Source organism: Stegodyphus dumicola, chromosome 9 (assembly GCF_044657685.1).
Source record: "Stegodyphus dumicola isolate Sdum_Otavi_A_Nest chromosome 9, ASM4465768v1".
Lineage (NCBI taxonomy): Eukaryota > Metazoa > Arthropoda > Arachnida > Araneae > Eresidae > Stegodyphus > Stegodyphus dumicola.
Genome location: NC_140776.1, coordinates 172605905 through 172630578, shown reverse-complemented (window position 1 = coordinate 172630578; position 24674 = coordinate 172605905). Strand labels below are relative to the sequence as shown.

The 24674-nt window shown below is 32.1% G+C and overlaps 1 protein-coding gene across 1 annotated transcript in view; it reads left to right on the top strand.

Annotated features, from left to right (window-relative positions):
• Positions 1 to 13980, top strand: part of LOC118181064 (uncharacterized) — a 47715-nt gene extending 33735 nt beyond the window's left edge. Inside the window, exons 7-8 of the mRNA XM_085824354.1 lie at positions 1606 to 1750; positions 9434 to 13980. Coding sequence (XP_085680480.1) covers positions 1606 to 1750; positions 9434 to 9543 — 255 coding nt within the window. The 3' untranslated portion in view covers positions 9544 to 13980. The remainder of the gene's footprint in view (positions 1 to 1605; positions 1751 to 9433) is intronic.
• Positions 13981 to 24674: the final 10694 nt, after the last annotated feature.

Here is a 24674-nt window from a genome sequence, read left to right as displayed (position 1 = left end):
ATTTAAAAATTATTTTGCGACATTGCTATTGAACTGAATTTAATGGTTTAAGTGCAAAGAACATGATATTTAATAAATAAAGGTAAGACATTAAACATTAAAAAAATGCCCCTTTGGACATAATTTAAAATCCGAAACCTTTTAGATTTTTTTTAAAATTAATTTTTATTTTAAAATTTATTTTACCAACCCCCTGTTGACGACACAGCAAAGGATGTAAATTTCATATTTCATTTTGCCTTATTTTGCCCATCTGGTTTCCCCCCAAGATTGCCCCCCCTTTTTTTGTTTTTTGTGTGTGCATGCAATTTATTTTGAGTTGAATATGTGATGAATTTTAAACTTATTTTTTTTGCATTGTTATCACCATTTCTTGCTGCTACCAATGTGCAGTTTAGTTAAATTTTGAACTGCTTTTACTTTGTATTTTTCAGTTATATACACAGAGAGATACATAGCAGACAGTATGCAATCTGTACTAAAGGAATGGGTTTATGAGTTAAGTTGTAATTGTAATATCTTTTTTGTTGTCTGTATGTCATAATATCCTTTGGAAGAAATGAAAATTGGCATATTTCAGCTTTTGTTATTCTCAAGCAGTTGATTCAGTATTTGCAGTACACAGTATTTAATACATGCATACAGAAGGAATTTAATCTAAATTGTAATTATTATTTAATACAATTTTTTAAGCAAATTATTTAAATAATGTATGGAATCATAACTGAATTTCATTTTAAATAGAAACTTTATATTTGCCACAGTTCTGAAATTGCTGCTAATAACGTGCCAAACACATTATTATGGCTGACATGATGCCTGAACATAAACTATGCTACGTGGGACTCCGTGGTGAGCTATAAATCTGTTTTGTTTTGCCATTTGACTTGCCTCCATGAGATGGAAGAATCAAAATCGTTAGCATAATAAATATTTAGCAGGGAAAACCAAGGAAATTTCACTAGCTGAAGGAACATAAAAAATGTGCAAATGTTAAATGTAAATTGCATGGGCAGAGGGCAGATTGGTAACCGTTCATTTTTTGCTAAAGTGGAAATACATCATTTCCATTTCTGAAATGGTACTGTAAACAGAAGTATCCCTCCTTTTTTCCCACCCTACAAATTATTATTTTAGAAAAAATTTTGTGTTTCATGTGAGAAATTTCTCATAACTCTTACAGTTTGTAATTAGAACTGAATAAAATTTTGAAAGTTAAGCATCTGAAAATTGTATTTGGGTAAATCATAAGAAATGTTCAAAAGTGAACATGTTTTGCTAAATTTACTAAATATGCATCAGGGTATCATCTATTTTATTATAAAAGTTTAACAAACACAAAAAAGTTAATATTGCTAAAAATGTCAAACTTTTGTGCAATGAGTATCACATGGAAGCATTCATCAGTATTTGTGCTAATATTTAGTAACATTCACACAACTTTCTTTAGAAGCTGCATGTAAATAGTTGTAATCATGTATTTTTTGCTATTGAATACTTTCTGTTAAATATTTAAATTGAAATAGAACAGCACGCTCTATTTTTGTTGCAGAAATTATTAAAAATTTATTTTATTTTTCATTTTGCTTTTTATTCAAATTTTAGACTGCAAATTTTGAAGACAGCGATAATGCAACCTATGACAGCACATTTGCCTGTGGCTATTTTGCATTAGTGATATGGGTCTGTCTTATTATCTCAACAGTGTATTTCATTCTTTATGGCTTTGGAAAAGGGTTAAAAGAAAAAAGTATGTAGTCTACTTTTATATAAAGTTGATGTTATTTAGTAACATGTTTGATGTTATTTAGTATATACAGTACAAAGTCAGAAATCCGGACTGGTCGGGACTTCGGTGATTCCGGATTTGGGATTTTTCCGGATAATAGATCATCAATTTAAATCTGGTAAGATGGCATGCAGAAATGATACAATTAAAAATATTAAATCATAATTTATGAAATAAAAAACAACTATGATCTAAAGGGTACCAAAATTTACAAAAAGGAGCTTAATATTTATTTGTTTACTTTATTAAACATTTCTTTCAATGTGTTTAAGATGCTTCCATAAAAAATTCAAAAATTCCTTTTTTCTTGTGTATATATAGTGGACTTTCCAATGCCATACTTCTCGCATAATTTTGAAACGGATATGCCTTTATCCATTGCATCCAATCATTTTTGCAGCGACGCCACTTTTTGTACATCGAAACATGGTTTCGCTTTGTAGATCCTTTGGCTACTCCAGAATTGGAAACTCTTTTCGACATAATCGAAAGTTCAAGCTTTTTTTTTTCCAATGGCAGATTGTGAACAATTACAGATGTAACCCAGTCCATTAATCTATACAAGGCCAGGTGTGGTGGTCTCTTTATTATGGAGGCACCTAATAGTTTCCTATGTAGGGATGGACAGTTACAACCATGCCTTCTCCGGGATTTGAACCCAGGCCCTTCGATATCCCAGTCAGCTTCCCTGACCACTATACCGACTGGGCAGCTCGAAAGTTCAAGCTTAGTTTTTATAAAATTGCTGTAATAATAACAGTCTGCAGAAACTAATAAGCTGGATCAAATTAGAAGATCAGGGAGCAGCACAGTCTACTACAATAATTGAAATGCCTTAGAATAAGTAAAGATAATTTTAGTCTAGTTTAATAGCGTCCGTTATACATTATTGGCTGTTTTTCACAAGATTGGCGACGAAAGCCAAGTTGTTTCGCTAAATTTTTTATTGCTCCTATTGCATACTGAATTAAGCCTGAATTATATTAGTTATTTACTATACCTACGTTTATTTCTTGCACATGCTTCTTACTAGTCCGAGTCCTGAATAAATAAACTTCCACATATACTTAAGGCTTTATCTAGGGCCGGCGCTCGATAGCGCCTGCAGTCTCTACGGGTCCTAAATTCTGCTACAAAGTGCTTTCCTAATTTCTAAATTTTCACCGTGCCTAAACTTTGGATCCCAGTGCTTTCCCTAAATCATAAAAACTTCTCATCCCTTAATTTTGCTGCTCCGTCCTTCCCCAAATTCCAAAAAATTCATCTTCCCTAAATTCTGCCGTCTGGTGCCGACATATTCTGCCGCTGCTTCTAGGTTTATGGTGAATAACATATCAATTATTCTTAATTAAAATATAACTAAATGTAATCTTTTGGCCTATGAGTTTCATTAACAAAATCTATTTTTAGCATATGAAAAGAAATTTTTGTTGAATTTTCCCCCGTCAACATTGCCTAGCGTAATGTTAGCATAAAAGGTTGCCATACTCTTGTTATTCAATTACTAATATAAAAAAAAAAGTTTAGACATGACAGCATGAGTTATTACTGAAGTTGTCATGTATTGATAAACATGCAGTGATGAAAGCATAATATAATAAATAATGACTCGCCTGGTCGGCATCAGGGATATAAAATAGGTTTCGGTTTGAGATGTATGCCAAGTAGACACTCTGGTATGGAGCCAAATTATTAATCTCACAAATTTATGCTTACATTATTGTGTTTTCATAATGAGGCATTTTATTTAGTGCATAAGTGAAATTAAGAATCGGAATTTTTAAGTGAAAATCTCCACATGTTTTATTATGTGAGGAAAAATCAAATGCGCATGCGTAAAGCATTAATAACAATAATTAAAAAAATGTTTGTGGCCTTAAGGTCTGGATTTTAGATCATTCTGGATAATGGATATCCAAATTTCAGACTTTGTACTGTATATCTGTGTGTATGTATGTAGTATTTTTAAATTTTAATTGTAGAAAATTGTAGAAGATATAGATATAATTTTTTCGCAGTTATTTGATACAATGTGCAATATGTGTAATAACATAAAATTGCTTTAATTTTATAGTTAAATATTATATATCACTTTTGTAGCTACTTTTCTATTAAAGTTATTTTCAGCCATATTGGTACATTTTGGCATATCCCCCTCCCCACTTTCTGGTTTAACTTAAGATAAACAAAATGATTGGAATCAGCAAGGAAATATTCTTCAATTTAAGGATAATATCCTTCAGAAACCCATTTTGGGGAAAGAACTTGGAAACACTATTCTTTTTTTTTTTTTCCTTTTTTGTGAATAAGCTTTCATTAGTTTCCACAATTTTGCATCATCCATTGATTTTTAACATTAAGAAAGTTGGCACATAGATTTTTTTGTGAAATTATTTCAGTCAGCCATTGCATTGTCTTTCATTCAAAGTAGGCTTTGTCTTGCAAAACTCAGTAGATGTTAACTCTTGACACTATAATTAAATATATCAGCAGTAAAAAAAGAAGACATAATCCAACAAACCATATCTGTATTCGGAAACCTTATTCTTCCCAAAGGAATGGAGTCTACACAGGCATTTGGTTGAGTCATCTTTTAATTTCATGAGGTGATTATTTGAACACAATATTTCTTTGTGAATAAGATCTCTTTCTTGAAAAAACAGGATAGCATCTTGCTCATCTCTTATTCAATCCTAAATCATGCCTTGACAACCTGTGATCTATTTTATAATTTCAAGTGACCCACTTGAGTTCTGAAAATAAAGTAGAATATATAAAAATAAGTTATGAAACATAAATATGAAGTGAGCACTTGAATACATTAAAAATAAGTAATAACTAACATTTTAACCAGCAATTACATTTTGTTTGGTTACCAGCACCACAACTGGTACAACTTACAAAGTTGAAGTAGCAAACATGCATTTTTATTTTTTAAAAATAAAAGTTTTAATATAATTTCAAGGAGAAATTGGTAAGTTTGGCAATGGTGATACACAGTCCATAATTCCAAAAAATTGGCTTTGCCATTTTTTCTGTATTCGGTTCAACTTATAAATGCAAGCAAATATTTTCACACTTGAAATTTATTAGCTTAACTACCAAAAATTCTGATGTTAGGTCTAGACTACAGTTAGTCAATTCAAACTAAATTGAAAGTCTAGCCCTAACTAAGTTGAAGTCACAAGTTCAGCATCAAGAGAGTCTTTAATATTGAAGAGAAAAATAAAATTCATTCAGTTACACTTGTTTTTATAGTAATTAGAATTTTAATTTTTGTGTTTAGTTTAAAGCATATTGTAATTAATTTTCTCAATAAAATTTATCTTAATTGCTGAGAAAGACTGTTCTAAAATGAAAATACCACTGACCCGAAATGTCTTCCTAACCCTTTCGAGGTGGTGTGCCATTGTTTAAGATGTTTCCTGGGGATGGATGGGAATTGAAAGGAATCGTCCCACAGGACGGAGCTTTTGTGTTGCTAGGCCTAACTTTAGAAAAAAATTCACACACAAAAAAGAATTTCTAAGTTCTGACATCATAATTTTTGGTACTATTTTAGATTATTATTTAAGCTATTATGTATGTTAAAATTAGTGTTTAATAATCTTTTTGTTTTACTTACATGAAAATATATATGAAAAAAGTGCTTGCTTTGAGAAATAATTTTCAGAAGCACTATCAAATTATTCTGAACTTTTAATTGACAAAATGCATTAATAAAATTTTTAAATTAATAAAAAGTACAAGAAAGGCCTATTTACAAAATCTTTCATGGAACACTCATTGAGCTCAGTCTCTGACAAAATGTCTGTGTCAGAATCACTAGCAATATCGTTCCCTAACTCTTTAGAAAATGAATCATCACTCTTATACATGTCATTAATTGGCTTACTTACCACAGGAGTATATCCTTCTTCTGATAAATAATTCTTGCTTGTCATAGTTCAAAATAAGAAGGAAAGTAGGTGAGATGTGAGAGATAAGATACACAAGGCATAACAGAACCCAATATAGTAAACCTAAAAGACTGTACATTGTAGGGGGGGGAGAAGATTCAAACAGATATCAGAAATGCTAATTTTTGTATCAGGTGCCCTCTTAAAGAGACCAGCTCTGTTTGTTTACTTTCCCTCCTCCCCCACACCAAAGTGTTATGCTGAATGCGATCAAATTGAGGCTCAGTGTTCTAAAACTGTATTCAGTTCAAAAGTAATTGGTACAGAATGCCATCTAATGGTCTTTAAATGTTTTCAAGGCTTTGATATTGTAGCAGTAAAAACAAAAATTTCACATCTACAAGACTGCTAATTGTACTGCTAACCTCCATACCCAATGCTGTAGCAAAAATTAAAACTCCCCTTCTTACTATAAACCAGGGTTTCTTAAACTTTTTTCAGTCGCCACCCCTTTTTATCACTGAGATTTTTCGCGCCCCCCCCCCCAGGACCCCATAATATTTATAAAAATTTTGTGGGACCCCATAAGTATTGCACAAATCCGACACATGTGTGAGTGAAACTGTTTGTTTTTTCAATTTTACTGTGTAGAGACATTAGGTAATTTTTCGAAGCAGGCAAAAGGAAAAATTAGCAATGCCTTCGCCGAGAATCGAACCGCAAACCTCTCAATTACATGCTGAGCGTTCAGACCACTACACCACAAAGGCTCCCTAAGAAGGCGGGAGAAATACCTTATATACAACCCCTTTTAAAGGCAACTAAGGTTTTTAGGGGACCCAATTGCCAAATCCTGGGTGGGGAGAATCATCACCCATCACTCTTTTAGTTTGGGCCCCACTGTAGAAACATTAGGTAATTTTTGGAAGCAGGCAAGATGAAAAATTAGCAATGCCTTCGCCGGGAAACGAACTTCAGACCTCTCAATTACACGCTGAGCATGCAGACCACTACACCACAAAGGCTCGCTAAGAAGGCAGGAGAAATACCTTATATACTCCCCCTTTTAAAGGGCAACTGGGGATTTTAGGGGACCTAGTCGCCAAATCCTGGGTGGGGAGAATCATCATCCATCTCCCTTTTAGTTTGGGTGCCACTGTACAAACATTAGGTAATTTTTGGATGTAGGCAAGATGAAAAATTAGTAATGCCTTTACCGGAAATCGAACTTTGGACCTCTCAATTACACGCTGAGCATGCAGATCACTACACCACAAAGGCTCGCTAAGAAGGCAGGAGAAATACTTTATATACTCCCCCTTTTAAAGGGCAACTGGGGTTTTTAGGGGACCCAATCGCCAAATCCTGGGTGGAGAGATTCATCACCCATCACCCTTTTAGTTTGGGCGCCACTGTAGAAACATTAGGTAATTTTTGGATGCAGGCAAGATGAAAAATTAGCAATGCCTTCACCGGGAATCGAACCTTGGACCTCTCGATTACACGCTGAGCATGCAGACCACTACACCACGAAGGCTTGCGAAGAAGGCGGGAGAAATGCCTTATAACTGTAATATACTATTCCAGTTTTAGGTCATTAACTTTAATTTCTAATTTTAAGACATAGAACAATGTGAAAATTTTAAATAACTAACAGACAAAATGACAGCGTCACGTGCAAAGCATGGAAAATAAACGTTTTAATAAGTTAAAGAAATATCAAAACTGCCAAAATTTTTGTCGAACCCTGCTGCAGGTTCCACGACCCACAGTTTAAGAAACTCTGCTGTAAACAAACACCACCTGTTCATTTAAAGAGCCATCATAAAGTATGCTATTCAGAAACATTCCTTTCTTCTTATGTTTACATAATCAAAATCCACGTGCATGTGAACCATATTTTTCTCATTTCGAGGTTCCAGGTTCTGCTATATGCCGAGAATAACATGCAGTTTGCATGCTTTTTATCCGGCTATACCAAGCTGAAACTCAAGTGTTGAAATCAGCTCTAAACTGGCTAATAACACATAAGCATACAGCCCACATTTATACAGATAGTCAAGCTGTACTGAAATCATTGGAAAAATTCGACATCCTGAACCAAGAAATCATAGAAGTTAAAAAGCTCGTCTTTCAAACTAAAGCTAAATTACATTGAATAAGAGGCCATCAAGGTTACAGAGGCAATGAAAAAGCGGACGAACTCGCCAAAAAAGGCATCTCTTCTGAAGTGCACCTAGACTGCAAACTTCCCCCGAGTTTCATAGTAAGACAAGCAAAAGAAAAAGCTCTCACTCTGTGGCAATTTCGATGGCAAGAAGAAGATACGGACAGATCAACATACAAGATTCTTCCTAGAATCTCTGAAAAAAGACACTTAAATGATTTCTTTCTTAATCAACTGCTCTCAAACCACGGAGCCTTCCCTAGCTACTTCAATAAATTCAAACTAAAGACTCCACCTAGTCGCTGTACATGTGGACAAGTAACAGCGGATGCACTGCATATGATTCTTCAATGTCCGAGTTTGGACAGAAAAAGAAATGAACCTTTTCCTCAAACCTTGACTTTCGACCTTCTATGCAAATTAATTCTATTAGACAAAGGTCGCCAACTGCTTTCCAAATTTATGGAATTCTTGTATTCTAATGAGAACACAATCTATGTATAACATAAAATATTTGTGGCTTGAAAATGTATTTCTAATATTCTGATTTTCTATTTTATGCTTAATTTTTGTATTTCATTTTCTGTTAGAATTGTAACAAAACTCGTGATATCCTTCAATATTGGTCGTGTACACTGTTTTTGTATTATCTATAATTCTGTTGTCAAAGTATGTTTGATCACTGTATATATAAATTTTTGCAAATAAAGATGTTGGCGAGTTCAATACATCTTTCAGTTAGCGGACCTCAAAATTTGCTAGGACTTAAATTATAAATAACTGATTTTTAAATTTATTAAATTTTCTTTAGCCTAGCTTTGGCTGATTAGCTAATATTCTTAGCCTTTGGCTCCGGTGATACCTCAACACTGAGGTGCGGACTGGATATTCCATTCTTATGTTGTAAGACAGATGCCATTGAAGGTGCTTGAGGTAGAATGAATGCTGGAGCTGGGTGTGGAAAGACAGTATAGTTGGGGTGAAGACATTTCAAGTAGAAGGTCAAATTTATTGTATGTCAAATGCTTGGGCATACATTGCCATCTTCTGGCAAAAGTTATAATTTTTAAAGTCTTCCAGGACACTGACACAGATCTGTAACAGTGAGGGTGAATAAGAAAACTCTCTGCCATGCCAGTATATTGGTGGGGAAATGAGTGCACTTCTTGCTGGCCTGTGTGCATGATAATCGGCGGGAAAGGGCTAATACTGACATTTTGGTTGATTTTGACCCACAGCCAAAATAGATTCCTGACCTAAATCTTAAAATTCATTGCAGAAAAAAGAAAAGAAAACTGATTAGATGAAAAACGTATTTGTGTGAGTGATGGGGGGGGGAGTTTTAAGGTAATTATTGATAGAAAAAAAATTAGACCAAACAGTTGTATTTATCTGGTGAGGAAACATGCCTCCTCCATAAAAAGCACTATGTTTTTTTAAACATATTTTAATGTTATGGCTTTAATGGAAAAGTAACTCGTAATACTATATAAATAAATATTTATACTCATAATACCAATATAAATAAATGTAATACTGAATTAGACTTTTGCATTTAATGAAATTAATTTGCTGCAGTATTTGGTGATAAAGAAAACACTCAACCTCTTCAGTCTGCTGCTACAAGCACAGTTTCTCCTTCAAGTGAAGTTAATTCTACCGAAGGTGCCAGAACAAGTGTACCATAAGAAACAGTGTGTATTTTCCTAAGAAGGCAGCATCTTGTCATTTAACTTTGTACAATTATATAATCAGTTAAAAAATACTGATTCTGCCTTCATACATCATATTTTTGAAATATATTTACTTTTGATAATGAGCTCAGTTTTTGAAAATGCATTGTGTAAAACAGTTTAACGCACATAACATGTGGTTGTGTGTATACAATATATATATGCACACATGTGTATATTTTCAAGTTTTATAACTTTCCATATATTAAATAAAAGATATGTAATTAGTAGAGAGACATCAAAAGTTGAATTTCATTATACATCAAATAGCCAAATTACTGAAATCCATAATTCATGAACTCTTATTTTATAATGGGTAGTGAGTTGAAACACAAGTAAATTTGCTGATCCTTACAAGTTATTCTAGAAATTTTATTATTTGCATGAAATATGGTTTTATGTGTGCATTGTAATGATTTTATGCAGTTTAAATTTATTTAAAAATAAATATTATTTTGAAATGGTGTTTTTTGTTTTGCTCAACTTGAATTTTAACATAAATTTGCAGTTATCAGTTTAGTATTTTATTTTAATATTGCATTTGGAATATTGCTTATCTGTGCTGTATTTCAAACTGTGGCATACAATTGTTTTTTGCAGAATTTTTTTCCAAGAATTAATAATCTTCAAAGTAATGTTCTTTGTGATATTTCAGAGAGAGATACAACTAACTCTGTTGTCAACTAAGTAAAATATTAGGAATTTTACTTTTGTGTCAGTAATATGGATATTTATAATTTGAAACTTTAAAAAAGTTGTTATGTGAATAATTAAATATTAACTGGATGTAATATTAGAATGGAGCAAAAATTTTACAGAGTTAGAGAATATGTTAAGGGAAATTTCTGAGATGGATGTCTTAATGTATATTTATTTTATGTGCTATGAAATAGGAGAAATATTTTTACACATTTTTATAAAAAGCATTCTAATTTTCATAATGCAAAAAAAAATTTGTATTTTCTTATGAAACAGAAAAATTTTTGCCAAGGAATGTTTACATTTTGTTTTCTGAATCTTTTATTGTAATATTTTAATTACAACTATTCATATATAACTTTAGAGTATTCTTATACTTACTTTACCGTATAAAACTTTAACAGTATTATGAATATTCATTCATTTCATTCAAAGAAAAATTTTATTTTCTGTTGAGAGACCTTTTTTAAAGTAAAGATAAAACTGCAAATAAGCAAATTTATTTATATCTTTTCATAATGCATTGTAAACAATGTAAATTTCTTTCTCTGATCTATTCTTTAATACAAAATATGAAATCTAAGCTGAAAAAGTTGGGCATGTATCTTTAGTTATGTGATTAGGTCATAAACTTTACATCACATATAGATTACTTTCTTCTAATTTTAGCAAAACTGAGCCAATTAGTTCAACGTAATCATATTTAGTTAATTACAGTAAATATTATCTTTTGTATAAGAATTCAGTTGTAGTTTCACTAACTGAAATAATTAACATTATTTTAGTTTATCTTGTTAGATGTCTAATACCTAGTCAGCATCTGTTTATAAAATGAAATTATAGTTCATTGCATGGTGCAATTGTTCTCAACCGGTGGGGAATTCCAAGCAGGGAATTCTATAGTTGTGGGAAAAGCTGAGTGGATAAAAGTAAAACATTTGCTTATTTATGTTCATTGAATATAATAATGATAATTTAAGTGCTGATAAAATTATAAATGATATATATTTGAAACTTAATTTTGTATGTGATTTTACAAGATACTAAAGCAAAAATTTTGAGTTTTTATGTATTTAGAGTACATACTTCAATCAAAAAATCTTAATGATATTCTGACTTGTATTGAGAAAGAAGATAGGAAAAAAGAACTTGAAAAATATTACTGTAATATATATGAAATTTTATGTAAAAATATATTTTGCAACATTTTGTTCTTTGGCTTTTGCAATCAGTCCCGGTTAATTTTGGTATCCATTTATTTAAGACAAATCTTAAAGAACAAATGCAAATTGATAAAATCAGTATTTTCTTTTGCTTATTTCAATCACTTGCTGTCTGACAGGAACATTTCTTGAATTTAAAGTAAAACTTTGGATGAAATGTCTATTAAAATCAAACTACAATGTTACTGTTAACTGTTAATAATCAACTGAACTAAATTTGAAATGAGCTTTTGTCCACAGATATTTGCTATATATTAAAATATAGTGCTTATAGATTTGTTCAGTTCCACTATATTTCAGTGTTCTTTCAGTCATATTTTATTTAGTGTAGTCTGTTTATTGTTTCATGTTTTCTTTAAGATATGTTTTTTATGCTTATATGAATTTTTTTGTTTTCTAATGTGATGAAAATGTTGTTATTTTGGTACTTTCGTATTAGCATAACTGTCATAGTAGAAGTCACCAAATTTTCAAAAAGTGTCACACTCTGGCAACCATGCTTATAACATTTATTCAGTCTTAGCAAACAACATCATTATTTTCTGATTATGCTTCTTTGCCTTTTGTTGTATTTCAAGTTTAAATGGTTTTTATAGACAAGTCATGATATTTTTTTCTCTTGCACTGAGGATATGTAGGATTTGCTTGCCATGAAAGAAGTTAGGAATATTAGCTATGCAGCAAAATACTATATACTGTGGAATAAAGTACTTTGTTGCAAAATTGCTGAAGTGAACTGTTGCTTTGAATCTACTGGGAGTGTAATCACGACAAAATTTCCAGTGAGAAGGCAGAGCCTTCTTTTAAATAGATTTAATGAATGATTTTCGGTTAAATACCAGACTAAAATACGATGTACATGTATAATAACTTTTTTTGCAAATATGTCGTCACTCTTTTTCTTCTGTTAAAAATCTCCAAACTGCATCAGAGTGGTTATGTTAATACGATAGTTCATTGTATGTTTTCAATATTTAATCCATGTGTGTGGGGATTAGACTAATATACACTTTTTTCTGCTCTTGTTTTATGTGTGTTGCAAATTTTTAAATATAGGCCTTATAGTTTATGTATATATAAATGCACACACACTCTGCACAAAAGCCCTTATCTGGCCTTTATTATCACAACCATTGGTCAGAGACATGTACTTCCAGTTGCAAAAATGTTTTAATGAGCCAAACATTCATGTTTTGGTATTTTTAAATTTGAAATGTCAGTTTTCTAAAAATTATGAAATCTAACTTTTAATACTGTTATCTGGTCCTTATACTTATATTTAAGAAAATGTTATACTCATTAAAAAAAAAAATAAATAAATAAAACGTGAAAGGTTTGAGTTCCATGTGATAAAAATTGGCCAGTTTCAAAATTTGCAAATTTTGATGTCATTTCCAATTAGCATTGAGAAGCTAGTTAATGAATAAATTAGAATAATTCACCATTGATTTTTCCTTCTCAATGTAGTTCAGTGCTATTCTTTTATGATTTAAAAGTGCTTTTATATTTATTACATTTGGTATTTTGAAAGAATTTTCTCCGAAGTAATTTATGTTTTCAAAGGCTAAAATGAATTTAGTTATATTCTCATACAGTTCTATAACATTAGAATTATAATCTAATATTTTTACAAAAGAGAAAATCATTAAATTAGACATATTTTCATTTTTAATCAAAGCAAATAATGTTGCTAGTTGGTTATATACCAATATTGAAGCCTGCCAGTGTTTTAAAAAGTGTGCCAGTGTTTTGAAAAGAATTATATTGATCAATACTTTTCATGATAATCTGCTCAGAAATGTTTACCAATCTCTCATTATTTCTCTTAACTTATATTTTCTTTTTAGTTGTGTACAAGTGCAAATATTTCATTCTTCGATTTGTGTACCACTCCTGAATATGATTTGCAGTTTTAATATCTAACATTCAGTCAGTTTTTTGCTCTACAAGAGTAATGCTTTTCGCATTCAGTTTTTTATAAAGAGTACAAAATTTCTCTTATATAAGTATAGGGATTGGGGAGAATGTATAAAATGTTCCATTTCATAATTTTTACAAAATTAGCCTTTTGAAAATGATGAAACATAAATACTTTTATCATTTAGAAACTTTCTCTAACTGGAAGTATATGTCTATGAACAATGGTTCCAAAAATAAAGGCCAGGTAAGGACATTTGTGCATGCTTTGTGTGTGTGTGTCAGGCAGTTGCTTAAAATTTTTATATTTGAAAATAGCAACTGAAATCCCTTCCTTTTTAGTGCAATTATTCTGTTGTTTTGATTTAATTAATTAAATTAAAACATTCTTTAAGATTTTACTAGTTGCTTTAGAAGTATTTCCAGAGCTTAAAAGAGCAAGTTAAGTGATGTTAACATGCCTGTAATTAATTACATGTACAGGCTTATATTGAATAAAATGTAATATAAGCCTTTTTATTGCGTATTTTGAAATAAAAAAAATTAATGGCTATAGTGTTCCTTTTTTGTAATGTTTACATTTGGCATTCATAACTTGAATACATTTCTGTTAACAAGTACCTAATCTTAGTTTATGCAGATGTAAAAAGGAGAAAAACAAAGCTTATGCAGTTTGAACTAAATATTTAAATTAAAAGTTGCAAAAACAAGACAGAATATATATAATATATACCTCTCTCAAAGGAAAATAGAAAGTTAAAAAAGAGCTCTGTTTCTTTGTGATGAGAACGAACTATAAAGTATTAAATATTTTTTTATTTCCTCTTGACTTGCTTCAATCTTTCTTGACCAGCTTTCATCTCTTCTTGGCCCACTTCATTTCTCCTTTAACTGATTCTTGACCAGCTTTCATCTGTACTTGGCTCACTTCATTTCTCCTTCAACTGGTTCTTGACCAGCTTTCATCTTTAAATATTTTCAGCTGAAAGGAACATTAGCTCAAGTGCTCTTGAAATGTGTATGCAAATGGAAAAAAAATGGCCCTTTGTACTTAATACAAAATCTGAAAGGTATCAGATTTTTTTTTTCTTTTGTCTTGTAAATTTGATCATTTATTTGTACCACTATCAGTAATATGTTGAATACGTTTCTTTCATTTCTGACATTTTTCATTTCATTCATTTCTTTCATGGTGTAGCATTTTTCACTAACATTAGTGTAGTTTAGTTTTAGAGTTAAATTTAATTATTCTTTTAAGATTATTTAATAAATTAATTGTTAGTTAATAATAAAGGTTGTTATAATAATAATAATAATTGTTAGTTAATAATAATCAAGGGTTGTAATATATAAATCGCCATTTGTTAAACTCAGCCTCATAATAAGCTCAAAAATGTTTGAAACAGAAGTGATTTTAATAAGTGGTGGGCATGGTATTAAAATATTTTTATTAAAAAATCGAACTGTCTTCATAATACTGTTGTTTTTAAGCCTATCATTTCGAATGAGTCTACGAAATGTCTTTTCTATAATATCGGCTTTCAACGAGATCGTAAATTTATTATTCTTGATTTTTATTATGTTTTAAAGTTCATCTCTATTCCATATGTGCTATGTAAATACTATTATTATTCAAAAGTATCGAGTGATTTCGTCGATCATAAGATTTCATTTTATTTGTCATTATTTACCACATCATCTCACATTGCAATGCATGTATGTCACCATTCTTTCTAGTCTTCAAAACATATTTAAAAGTTATATTCGTGAAACTTGTTCAGGATCCTATGCCGGGGCTTAAATTTGGCCGGAGGCCGTCTTGGGTACCTCTCAATTTTCAAATTAAATTCTAATTTTAGTTGGAGTGCTAAACAATAAGACCTCTTATATCTTAATTTATTAATTAATTGCATGGCATTAATTTAGCTCCGTATGATTAATTATTTGTCGTTTATCTCTACATTTAATTTTATTTTTATAATTAATGTTTATTTTATCCTTCTTTCCTGATGTCTTTCCATGAAGTTCAGATACTTCAAATGTTAGAAGTTAATTTTTTGTTAAAACGAACTTTCCTCTCACTGTATCATGGACACCAACAGTGAGCACGAAGCAACAATTCTAACCATAATTAAGAAAGTTATATCAGTTGAATAAGGACTTGGGAAGTCGTAATTGTTGAATTCTGGGTTCAAAATTTGTGAGTTGGTGACCAGGTATCATGGTGCAAAATGCACAATTCATCTCATCACAATTTAGGTTGTTCTCTGTATATTTTTCTTTTTTGTACGCAAACGGCTCAAAATAATCAAATAATATCCTTTGTTAACAGTTAGGTCCATTAGTAGAAATTCATGATGCATAACTGTACGACAATGGGAGAAAATAGTCCATATCACTTTCATTTTTGACTGACTTGGATGTGGTTTTTTGGATCTTTCGTCTCGTTTCGAACTCTACTTGATTTTGAGCTGTGTCTGCATTAGAATAGAAGATCCTTATTTCATCACCGCAATAATGCATTTTAAAGATACGCCCTCGCAAAGCATCTCATGGGCCACCCGAGCACGTTGTTGTTTTTAAACAGCTGAAGAAGTCACTGCTGCAAGCCCAGTTGGATTTTTTCAGATTGCTTGACACCCAGGATCCATATCATACAGGAACTTGTTAAATAATATCTGTAATTGTTAAAATGACTATCACTATGCAATAAATCACTTGATAGACGTGTTGCTCATAAATTGAAGTGGATGACTTGCCAGATCATAGTTCCCCTGCAATGCATTCTGTACCTTCCTTAAATGTATCATTGAAAAATTTATTCTTGGATAAAATGTTATCTTCAAAAGCTTTTTGAAAAGTTCCAGACGTTTTTGTAACAGGAATTTTACTGCCAAGATGAAATTTAATGTGCGTTCTTTGCTCAATTACATTCCTCATTTTGGAAAATTATCTTATTGGTCTTGCTTTACCATCCGATCGCTATTCACTAGCTTGTTGATCTGCTTATGTATCAAAAACGCAGATATGTGTTTCATCACCATTACTCGTGTATATTAAGAACTTACCTCGAGAAAGCATTTCCTGTTGTTGCTTATGAAAAACTCAAGAAGTGTTGTAGTGCAAGCACAAATTATTTTTCACAGTTGTTTGACTGATCCATAATGGTATAGGAACTTATTTAATTTAATATCCCAGACTCTTCAATACCGATTGCTGAGTGATAAATTTCTAACTTGTTTCAGGTGCTTCTCATTATGTTCATAGTTCAGATCGATGGTCTACCACAGTGATGGGCAAGCCAAAGAATCTCTTAAGTGCAAACCAAAGAATCGTTAGAGATTCTTTGGGGCAACTCCGGCCCGCCGGAAGGTTCTATCCAATTCGCGGATAGAATTTTAATTTGCCGATTCGAGGCAAATTGAAAGAAATGTATATTTATATGAACATAAACTGACGAAAGTAGCAAGCACAGACAGCCTTCAATTGATAAAGTGTTAAAAGCGGAAGTTCTTTGTTAGTCATCGCTGTAGATTGTCGCTAACAAGCGTTATCTCTTTCTCAGGGAACATTCATATGGGAATCCAGTATGGGTGAATTAGATTTCTTAGAAAAAACTTAATCTTAACTTTATTAGCCTAACTTAATAAGAAAACTTAATCTGTTTGCTGGGTAGCTAGCTAAGAACGACTTGTCTCATTTCTCGAGGTTAAATTCAATACCCTCAGTAAATGAATAAAAGCTGAAGAATTCTGAAGATGGCTTGTAAAATCTGCATTTTGAGTGCGAACAAAGATTTCATTGCCATTTAAACAGAACTGGATATTTTAACCATGCTTTTCAACGTAAATTGTGGAGCAGTGAGGTCAGATTTTGCAACTTGAATTAATTGAGTTACAATCTAACAATCATCTCAAGCAGTTGTTTCGAAATATGCCAAAGTTAAGAGTTTTACCATTATCGAAAGTAAGTTTTCCAAATTTAATATCTCACGCCCAGAAAATTAGTGCTATGTTTGCTTTATCTTATATATGTGAACAAGTGTTTTCAACTATGAACCTTAGAAAGAATAATTTCAGAAGTAGACTGACAGATAAGCATTTAGCCTATCGTTCCTTAGAATCAGTATATCTCACTTCGAACCTCAGTATAAGGAACTTTTAAAAATAAATTCGCAATTTCATTCATCTCTTTAACATATTTAAATTGTAATACTTGTATATTGTTTTTAAAATTTTAGAAAAATTTATCTTAGCCCGCCAAACTTTTTTTTTTTTTTTCGATTTTTGGCCCGCGACCGAAAACGTTTGCCCATTCCTGGTCTACCACATCGTGGTTCATCATTGGAATACTCTGTGTCTTCTTTAAACATTTTATTCTACTCAAAATTTCTTGTTTTTGTAAAGGTATTGTCCTAAACGTCTTTTTGTAGTATTTCACACCTTTTTATAGCAGAAATTTTATTGCAAAAACAAAATATAATACATGGTGTTTGGTGAATTATATTCTCTATTTTGAAATTTTGTCATAGCAGAAATTTCTTATTCATTAAAAACGAACTTTTTTTGATGAACGATTGAACAATGAAATGCAGCTTATTATCACCTGCTGATAGAAATTTTAAACGACTTGCGAAAAACTCTATAAGGAATTTCTTTCACATGCATATTTTTAATGCATCACCGTAGGAAATGCATACGAAGAAAAGTTTTGATGGTGTTCTAATAACATTTCCTTTTTTGTTAAGGAAACTAATGTATTAATATTAAAATTTTGAAAGATAAATAAAAAGACGTTATGACTTTAGGCAAAATACAACGTTTAATAAGAATGCTGATTAAACTGACAAATTAATTATAAAGTTTTTTTGTTTGTTCTTATTCAATGAATAGTAATTGGTTTCAAGATAGCCTGGTATGTTTAACATTCAGAGAATGTCAATTGAAAAAATGGCGGAGTAAAAATTAAGTTCGCTTTGCTTGGTTGCTCTCATCTGTACATTTTAAGCATGTTCGTTTAGAGATAACTCACAAGGAAATGAACTCATTCTGTTGCTAACTTTTATAGCAATTATTTATTTGCTAATGTAAGTTAACAATTATTTGTTGATAAATATTATCACAGCTATAATACCCTGGATTCTACAATTTGAAATATTAAAAAAAAAACTCAAATAACATATATCGTAATATATATATTGTTAGATTTTCCCAAGATAAATAAATAAACAGTCCTATGAAAGGAATTCTTGATTGTGAGTTCATTAATTTCAACAACAGCATTTGGAAATCATTGAAAAAGTTACGCAATTTTTAATCAGGATATATTATGACCTTAGGAGAAACTTCTTAATGAAGTAGATTACCGAAATCCAGGGAACTGTGGAATAAAAATTTTTGGTGGCTTTCTACATGACAGGAAATCGAAGACTGCATATAGCATGTAATTCTCTATTTGGGTTTCAAATCGAAGGTCTAGGTTTTTGCCTTAAGAATTTTGGCGGCCTTGGATAATCTCCGCATTATTATAAACCTCCCAACTATCAATTCCAACCTCTTTAATAGAGATTTCGAATACTCTTTAATAGAGATTTCGAATTAGAAGAAAAGATACTACTCTATTGTCTACTGATATTGTATTTTCGTGCATTGAAGTTTGTATCTTAAAGTAGTTGGTAAGGATTTTCTAAGAGTTATTCGAAAACGAGTAAGTTTTAGTTCTCTGTTTGATGTTTTAGATTAAAATTTTTTAAAAACATTATTATTTTTTTAATTGGGCATTATTTATTCTATATAATAAAGGATTAAGCCCTTCTATTCACTTATGATGACATTGTTGCTATGATAAATACGAATTTCATTTCTTTCTTTTACTTTTAGGCGAAAACTATCTGTGGTTATAAAGTGTTAGCAGTGAGAATATCAATTGTTATAAATTGTTATAAATTGTTAACGTAACTATATAGACAGGGGTGTCTGTAGCTCGGCTCGTGAATCGTGTGCGGCTGTCGCAGGCTAGTGATAGGGCACTTATGTTTAAATATAATACATGTATGAAGTGTAGTAAACTAAAACTGTTCAATATTCAAAAGAAAGTAATTAATTTATTTCATTTCGTTTAACAAAGGAGGCCCACCAGTGGCCGAGCGGTATAGTCGCTGAACACTGGTAGTTCGGTCCGAGGTTCGAATCCCACGAACGAGCTGGCAGCATGGGTGTTTTCGTGGTTTCCCCATGTGTAACGTGTATCCGAGCCTGTTTCCCTTAGAAAAGTCCTCCACGAAGGCATCCCTCTCCTTAGGCAGATAGCCCTAGTGTGCTTTGCCATAATTAAATGCACCAACACCGTTTAACAAAGTTTTTAGTAAACGTAAACTGATCAACGACCAAGCGTTATTTTATTTCATTTCTTTTTGTTAAGAAACTTAATAATGGAATTCAAAAGCGTAAAAATTATACTGATTCTATTAAACAATTTTGTAAGGGAAGTGCTTGAAAGTTAGATTTGCTTGCAAATGCTTTACGAATGGATGCATGTAGATGTTTTACATTAAGGATCTGCCTTGTAGCGGTAGAAAATAAATTGGAGTGGTCAATGAACGGAACGAGAAACGCATGTTACGCGTCAGGAACATTTAATTTGGTACAGAAAACTAGTCGTTGTCATAGAAAGTCTAAAAAATAATACATTTAGAAGATGATTCGATGTCCAAATTGATGAGAAATTTATGGCTTTTGGAATATTTGACAAATTCGGAGCTTCGAAGACGATTTTACCTCTAGAGACATTCGAGGATTCGTAAAATTTGAGGGAAATTCTGAATTGCGGGATGATTCTGAGGCAGCAGAAACGGTATCAGTCGCTTTGGCATAGTTGGGACTAGAAGAATTTGAAATCTCGTGATCAGCGTTACAAAGCTGCGATAGATCAGCGTTTACAAGAAGGTATCGCAGAAGAATCGGAGTATTTAAAAGCTGAAAAAGAATACTTTTTTATGGTATCAAATTGTAATTACAGAAAGCAAAGACACCGCAAACTTCGCATTGTGTTCGATGTATTATCACATGCTGAAATAAACTGTCTTTGAATGATTGTTTAGAATCAGACATTTCTTTTCATTTGAAACTTGTTTCACTACTTTTAAAATGATATTAATATGCACTTATGGCTTTTGGAAAGTCTAGTTACGGCTCTCGAACATTCCTGAATTCCAACTCTTACTGACATGAAGTTTGGCCGCTTCTGATATAGACAATTCAGAAGGGTAGGATTTAAGATAACTTATTGATTTCTTACGTGCTCCATCATTTGGCACTACACGGAAAGGGAGGGAGGCGCGTTGGAAGACGTATGAGGAGAAACTTGGTCGTACACACGTTACACATTGGTAAAACAACAAAAACGCCATGCAGCCAGCCTATTTGTCTGGAATTAAAACCCAGGCCGGAACTACCCAGGACTTAAAAGAGAAAGGCTAGCTCATACAGCTTTTCCTCCTGAAACAGGCATGGGGGAGTGATGACGTAGCCATGATAACATTGAGCGCGGATATGTAATTCACAACATAGAAATTAACGTTTTAAATTTGAAGAACCAACGTTTAAAATGAGCTGTATGTGAAAGATAGCTATAATTTGGAAGAGACAATGCTACTGCAGAATGCATTTACACTGAACTGCTTCTAAGATAACTATAATAACAGCTATTTAAAATTAATCAAAAAACAACCTTAAATTGGCATGTATGGTTATATATGAAAAAAATTCTGCTAATCTAAGTTTGAGTTTCAGCCTACGATGATTTCAAATCCTGGTGTAGCCCACCAGCGGCCGAGCGGTAAAGTCGCTGAACACTGGTAGTTCGGTCCGAGGTTCGAGTCCCGCGAACGGGCTGGCTGCATGGGTGTTTTCGTGGTTTTCCCCATGTGTAACGTGTATACGAGCCAGTTTCCCTTAGAAAGTCCTCCACGAAGGCATCCCTTCCCTTAGGCAGATAGCCCTAGTGTGCTTTGCCATAATCTCAATAAACCAAACCAAACCCTGGTGTAAGCCAAAAAGAGAATTTATTGAAATTATTACTATTCCTTTTTGGTAAGGCAAAATGTTGGATTATCCCTGAACTCTTAATCCACCAATGACTTTCTTCATCAATTCCAAAACTTGAATCTGTTTTTCATGATGTTCATTTAATACAAATGCTGTTTTAAGTATTTTATCTAAAGGAGGGTATGGCTTGGTACTATTCATAACATACAAAAAAAAAAAAAAAAAAAAAAAAAAAAAATGGTCGATTAACTTAAAAGAAGTTAGATGCTTTTTGATTTCCTGTGAGGTGGAGTATACCTTTTGCGGTAATTCTTGAAAATAATGTTTTCGCTGGAGCATTAAATAATTTGGTTCTAATTTGTGACACAATTTAATTTCTCCTGAATCTCTATTTAAAACTTCTTTAATAATATCAACATTTAAAACAGTCCCATCTTCTAAAACAAATCCTTTATCTAAAAAGTGGTTTCTCAGTAATTTGAGGCAGTGCGCTAAATCTGCAAAAACCCATGTTTTTTTCGTTTGCAATACTTGGATTTGGAAACTGAGAATTATTAATCGAAATCTGTAACTCTTTCCACAAAGTACTAGATCCTCCTAAATCAGACACTGTTGCTTTCACTTCTACTCCAGATGATTGAATATGTCTTATGAGTGAAAAAAGATGTTCTTTCTTCATTGGAGTGTTAAATTCAAAAAAATATCGGTTGTTTCCAGTGCGAAATGAGACCTCTGATTAAAACAAACTGCACGTTTTGAAAAGGACCGAGAATTTGTTCCAGTTTAGAGTCATATCAGAGTTTAGAATCTATATGCATTTTGTCGAAACTGAGAACGCATATTTTTTCTACAGAATTCAAATATTCGCATCTTTCCTTCATTACAGCAAGAACATCACTCTGAATTCCTGGACTACATGAAAATTTAGTGCACCATCTCTTTAATGTACTAGTGCTAGGTAAAGGAATTCCTATTTTTTCTTTCCAATAATCGTAGCTTTTAGATGACAGAGCTCTTATGATAATGCAACGTGAAATATCTTCACTAGTCCACCTGATTTTTTCCTTCTTTTCTAGCAATGCGTTAATCTGCGTCTTTGTAAAAATATGCTTTAGACGTTTTTCCAAATTTTCCGATCTGTGCTGTTTTTTTCCTAAATTTCGCTATTTATGATTTTAATTTCTGAATTTGCGATACAAATTTCTTTGTAGATGTCGTCCACCTTGTTTGTCTCTGAGCAAACATTCTAAAATTTTTCTTTTCTCTATTTTTCAATATTTTATTGCAATTTTCTAAGGATATTATTTTGTTCTTCAAATTATCAATACAGTCTCGCTTATCTTTACACTTAGGGCATTCAGGGATAGTGTCACTTACGGCATTTTCATTTGTGAGTTTTATTTTAAAATCATTCACATTTGATATATTATTGTCAGCTTCAATTTCGTTCTCGGCCTCAAAATAAATTTACTTTGGGTTTAATTCGTGTAGTCTTTCAAAAGCACTCTGCATTAGTTTTCTTTTCAAATGTCTTTTATTTCTTGGTGTTATTTCGTTTACTGCACACGATATATTTACTTTCGTCACAGCATTGCATTTCAACACTTTCCTTTGTGGCAGTCCAAGCAAGCGGTTTCTCATGTCATCTTCATAATCACTTCATAAAAAATGTTCGCTGCAAATTCTTGCGTTTTTCACATTAATAGAATCCTGTCTTCGACATTTATGTATCCATTCTTTCGTCAAAAGCAAATTGTCCTTTGGGAAAGCATGAAGTACAATATCTCTTCCTTTCGTATTTGGAAGTTACGGCACGTTGTTAAGTGTTACGGCACGTGGCTACAGCAGAAGAAGCCATTTTACATAAAGGATACTTTAAATATAGAATTTAAAAGGGAAACTGACTAAAACTATATATACAGTAAGACCCCGCTTCACGCTGTTTCGGTTTAGCGCTCTTTTATTTCAACCCGGGGATTCTCCGAAATTGTGCGCAGCGCTAGGTTTCCAAATAACATATCCGAAACAGTGTAGTTGTGTTTCTTGCTTTTTATCATTTGAAACAACATTTGTTGACATTATTGTAAGTTTAAATTTGTATAATACTATAACGATTAATACAGTGACAAATATTATGATATTTAGTTTTTATCATGGGTGATAATAAAAAACAAGAAAAGAAAGCAACCAGAAAAAGCATTTCACTGGAAACTCAAATGCTAGTGATTAGAAGATTAGATTCTGGTGAACGTCAATCTCAAATTAGTGCTGCATTGATTTTGGCAACTTCAACAATAAGGACAATTCTTAAGAATAAAGAAAAAATACTGTCATCGGCAACAGCAACTACGTCAAGCTCTGCAACTAGAATTACCCGTTCTAGAAATAACATTATAGAGGAAATGGAAAAGCGACTGTCTGTATGGATTGACGACGAAATTGAACGCAATATGCCATTAAGCCAATCTATCATAATGCCTTCTTAACAAAAAGGCAGAAAATTGGAAACCCAGAATAGACTGAATGATCTGACTGAGAATTTTATTTGTTTTTAAAAGTATATGCGTTTATATTGTTTTTATTTTTGTAAGAAATAAATGTTTGATTTTATTTTTATTAAAAAACATTATTAAATTTAATGTCTAACCATTTTTTATCCGTCTTCCCCTAACCCCATTATTTACATGTTAAGATAGCCTCGCTTAGCGCTGTTTCGCATTACGCTCTACTTCGATGGAACGTATCCCCCGCGTTAAGCGGGGTCTTACTGTATATAAACATATTATTTTAAATACTATTTGCATTATTAGAAAACAAATATGTATGATTAAAATTAATTTGGGATATGCGACCTCCAGAAATTCGTCTCGCAAGTGAATGAAACTACATTTTTAAACACGGGAAATCAGAACAGGTGCATCCCAGTGATGTCAAGTTACTACCGGTTAAGACCCCCCCGTTAGGCTCGCGTCGGAGAGGAGTCGAACAAAGGAATGAACTAGTCCTTTCTATTTATCCCTGGGAACTACCTGTGTTCAGTGGCTTTTACCGCCCGACCGCTGGCCCCCCATGACACAGTCCTGCAGAAAATCATCGCTTCCCGTAGGTAGATAGCCCTAGTGTGCGTTGCCAAGAAAATTTTATTTTTTAGTGCTTAATTTTGTAAATAATTTTTACTGTTGAATATAGAACACATATATTG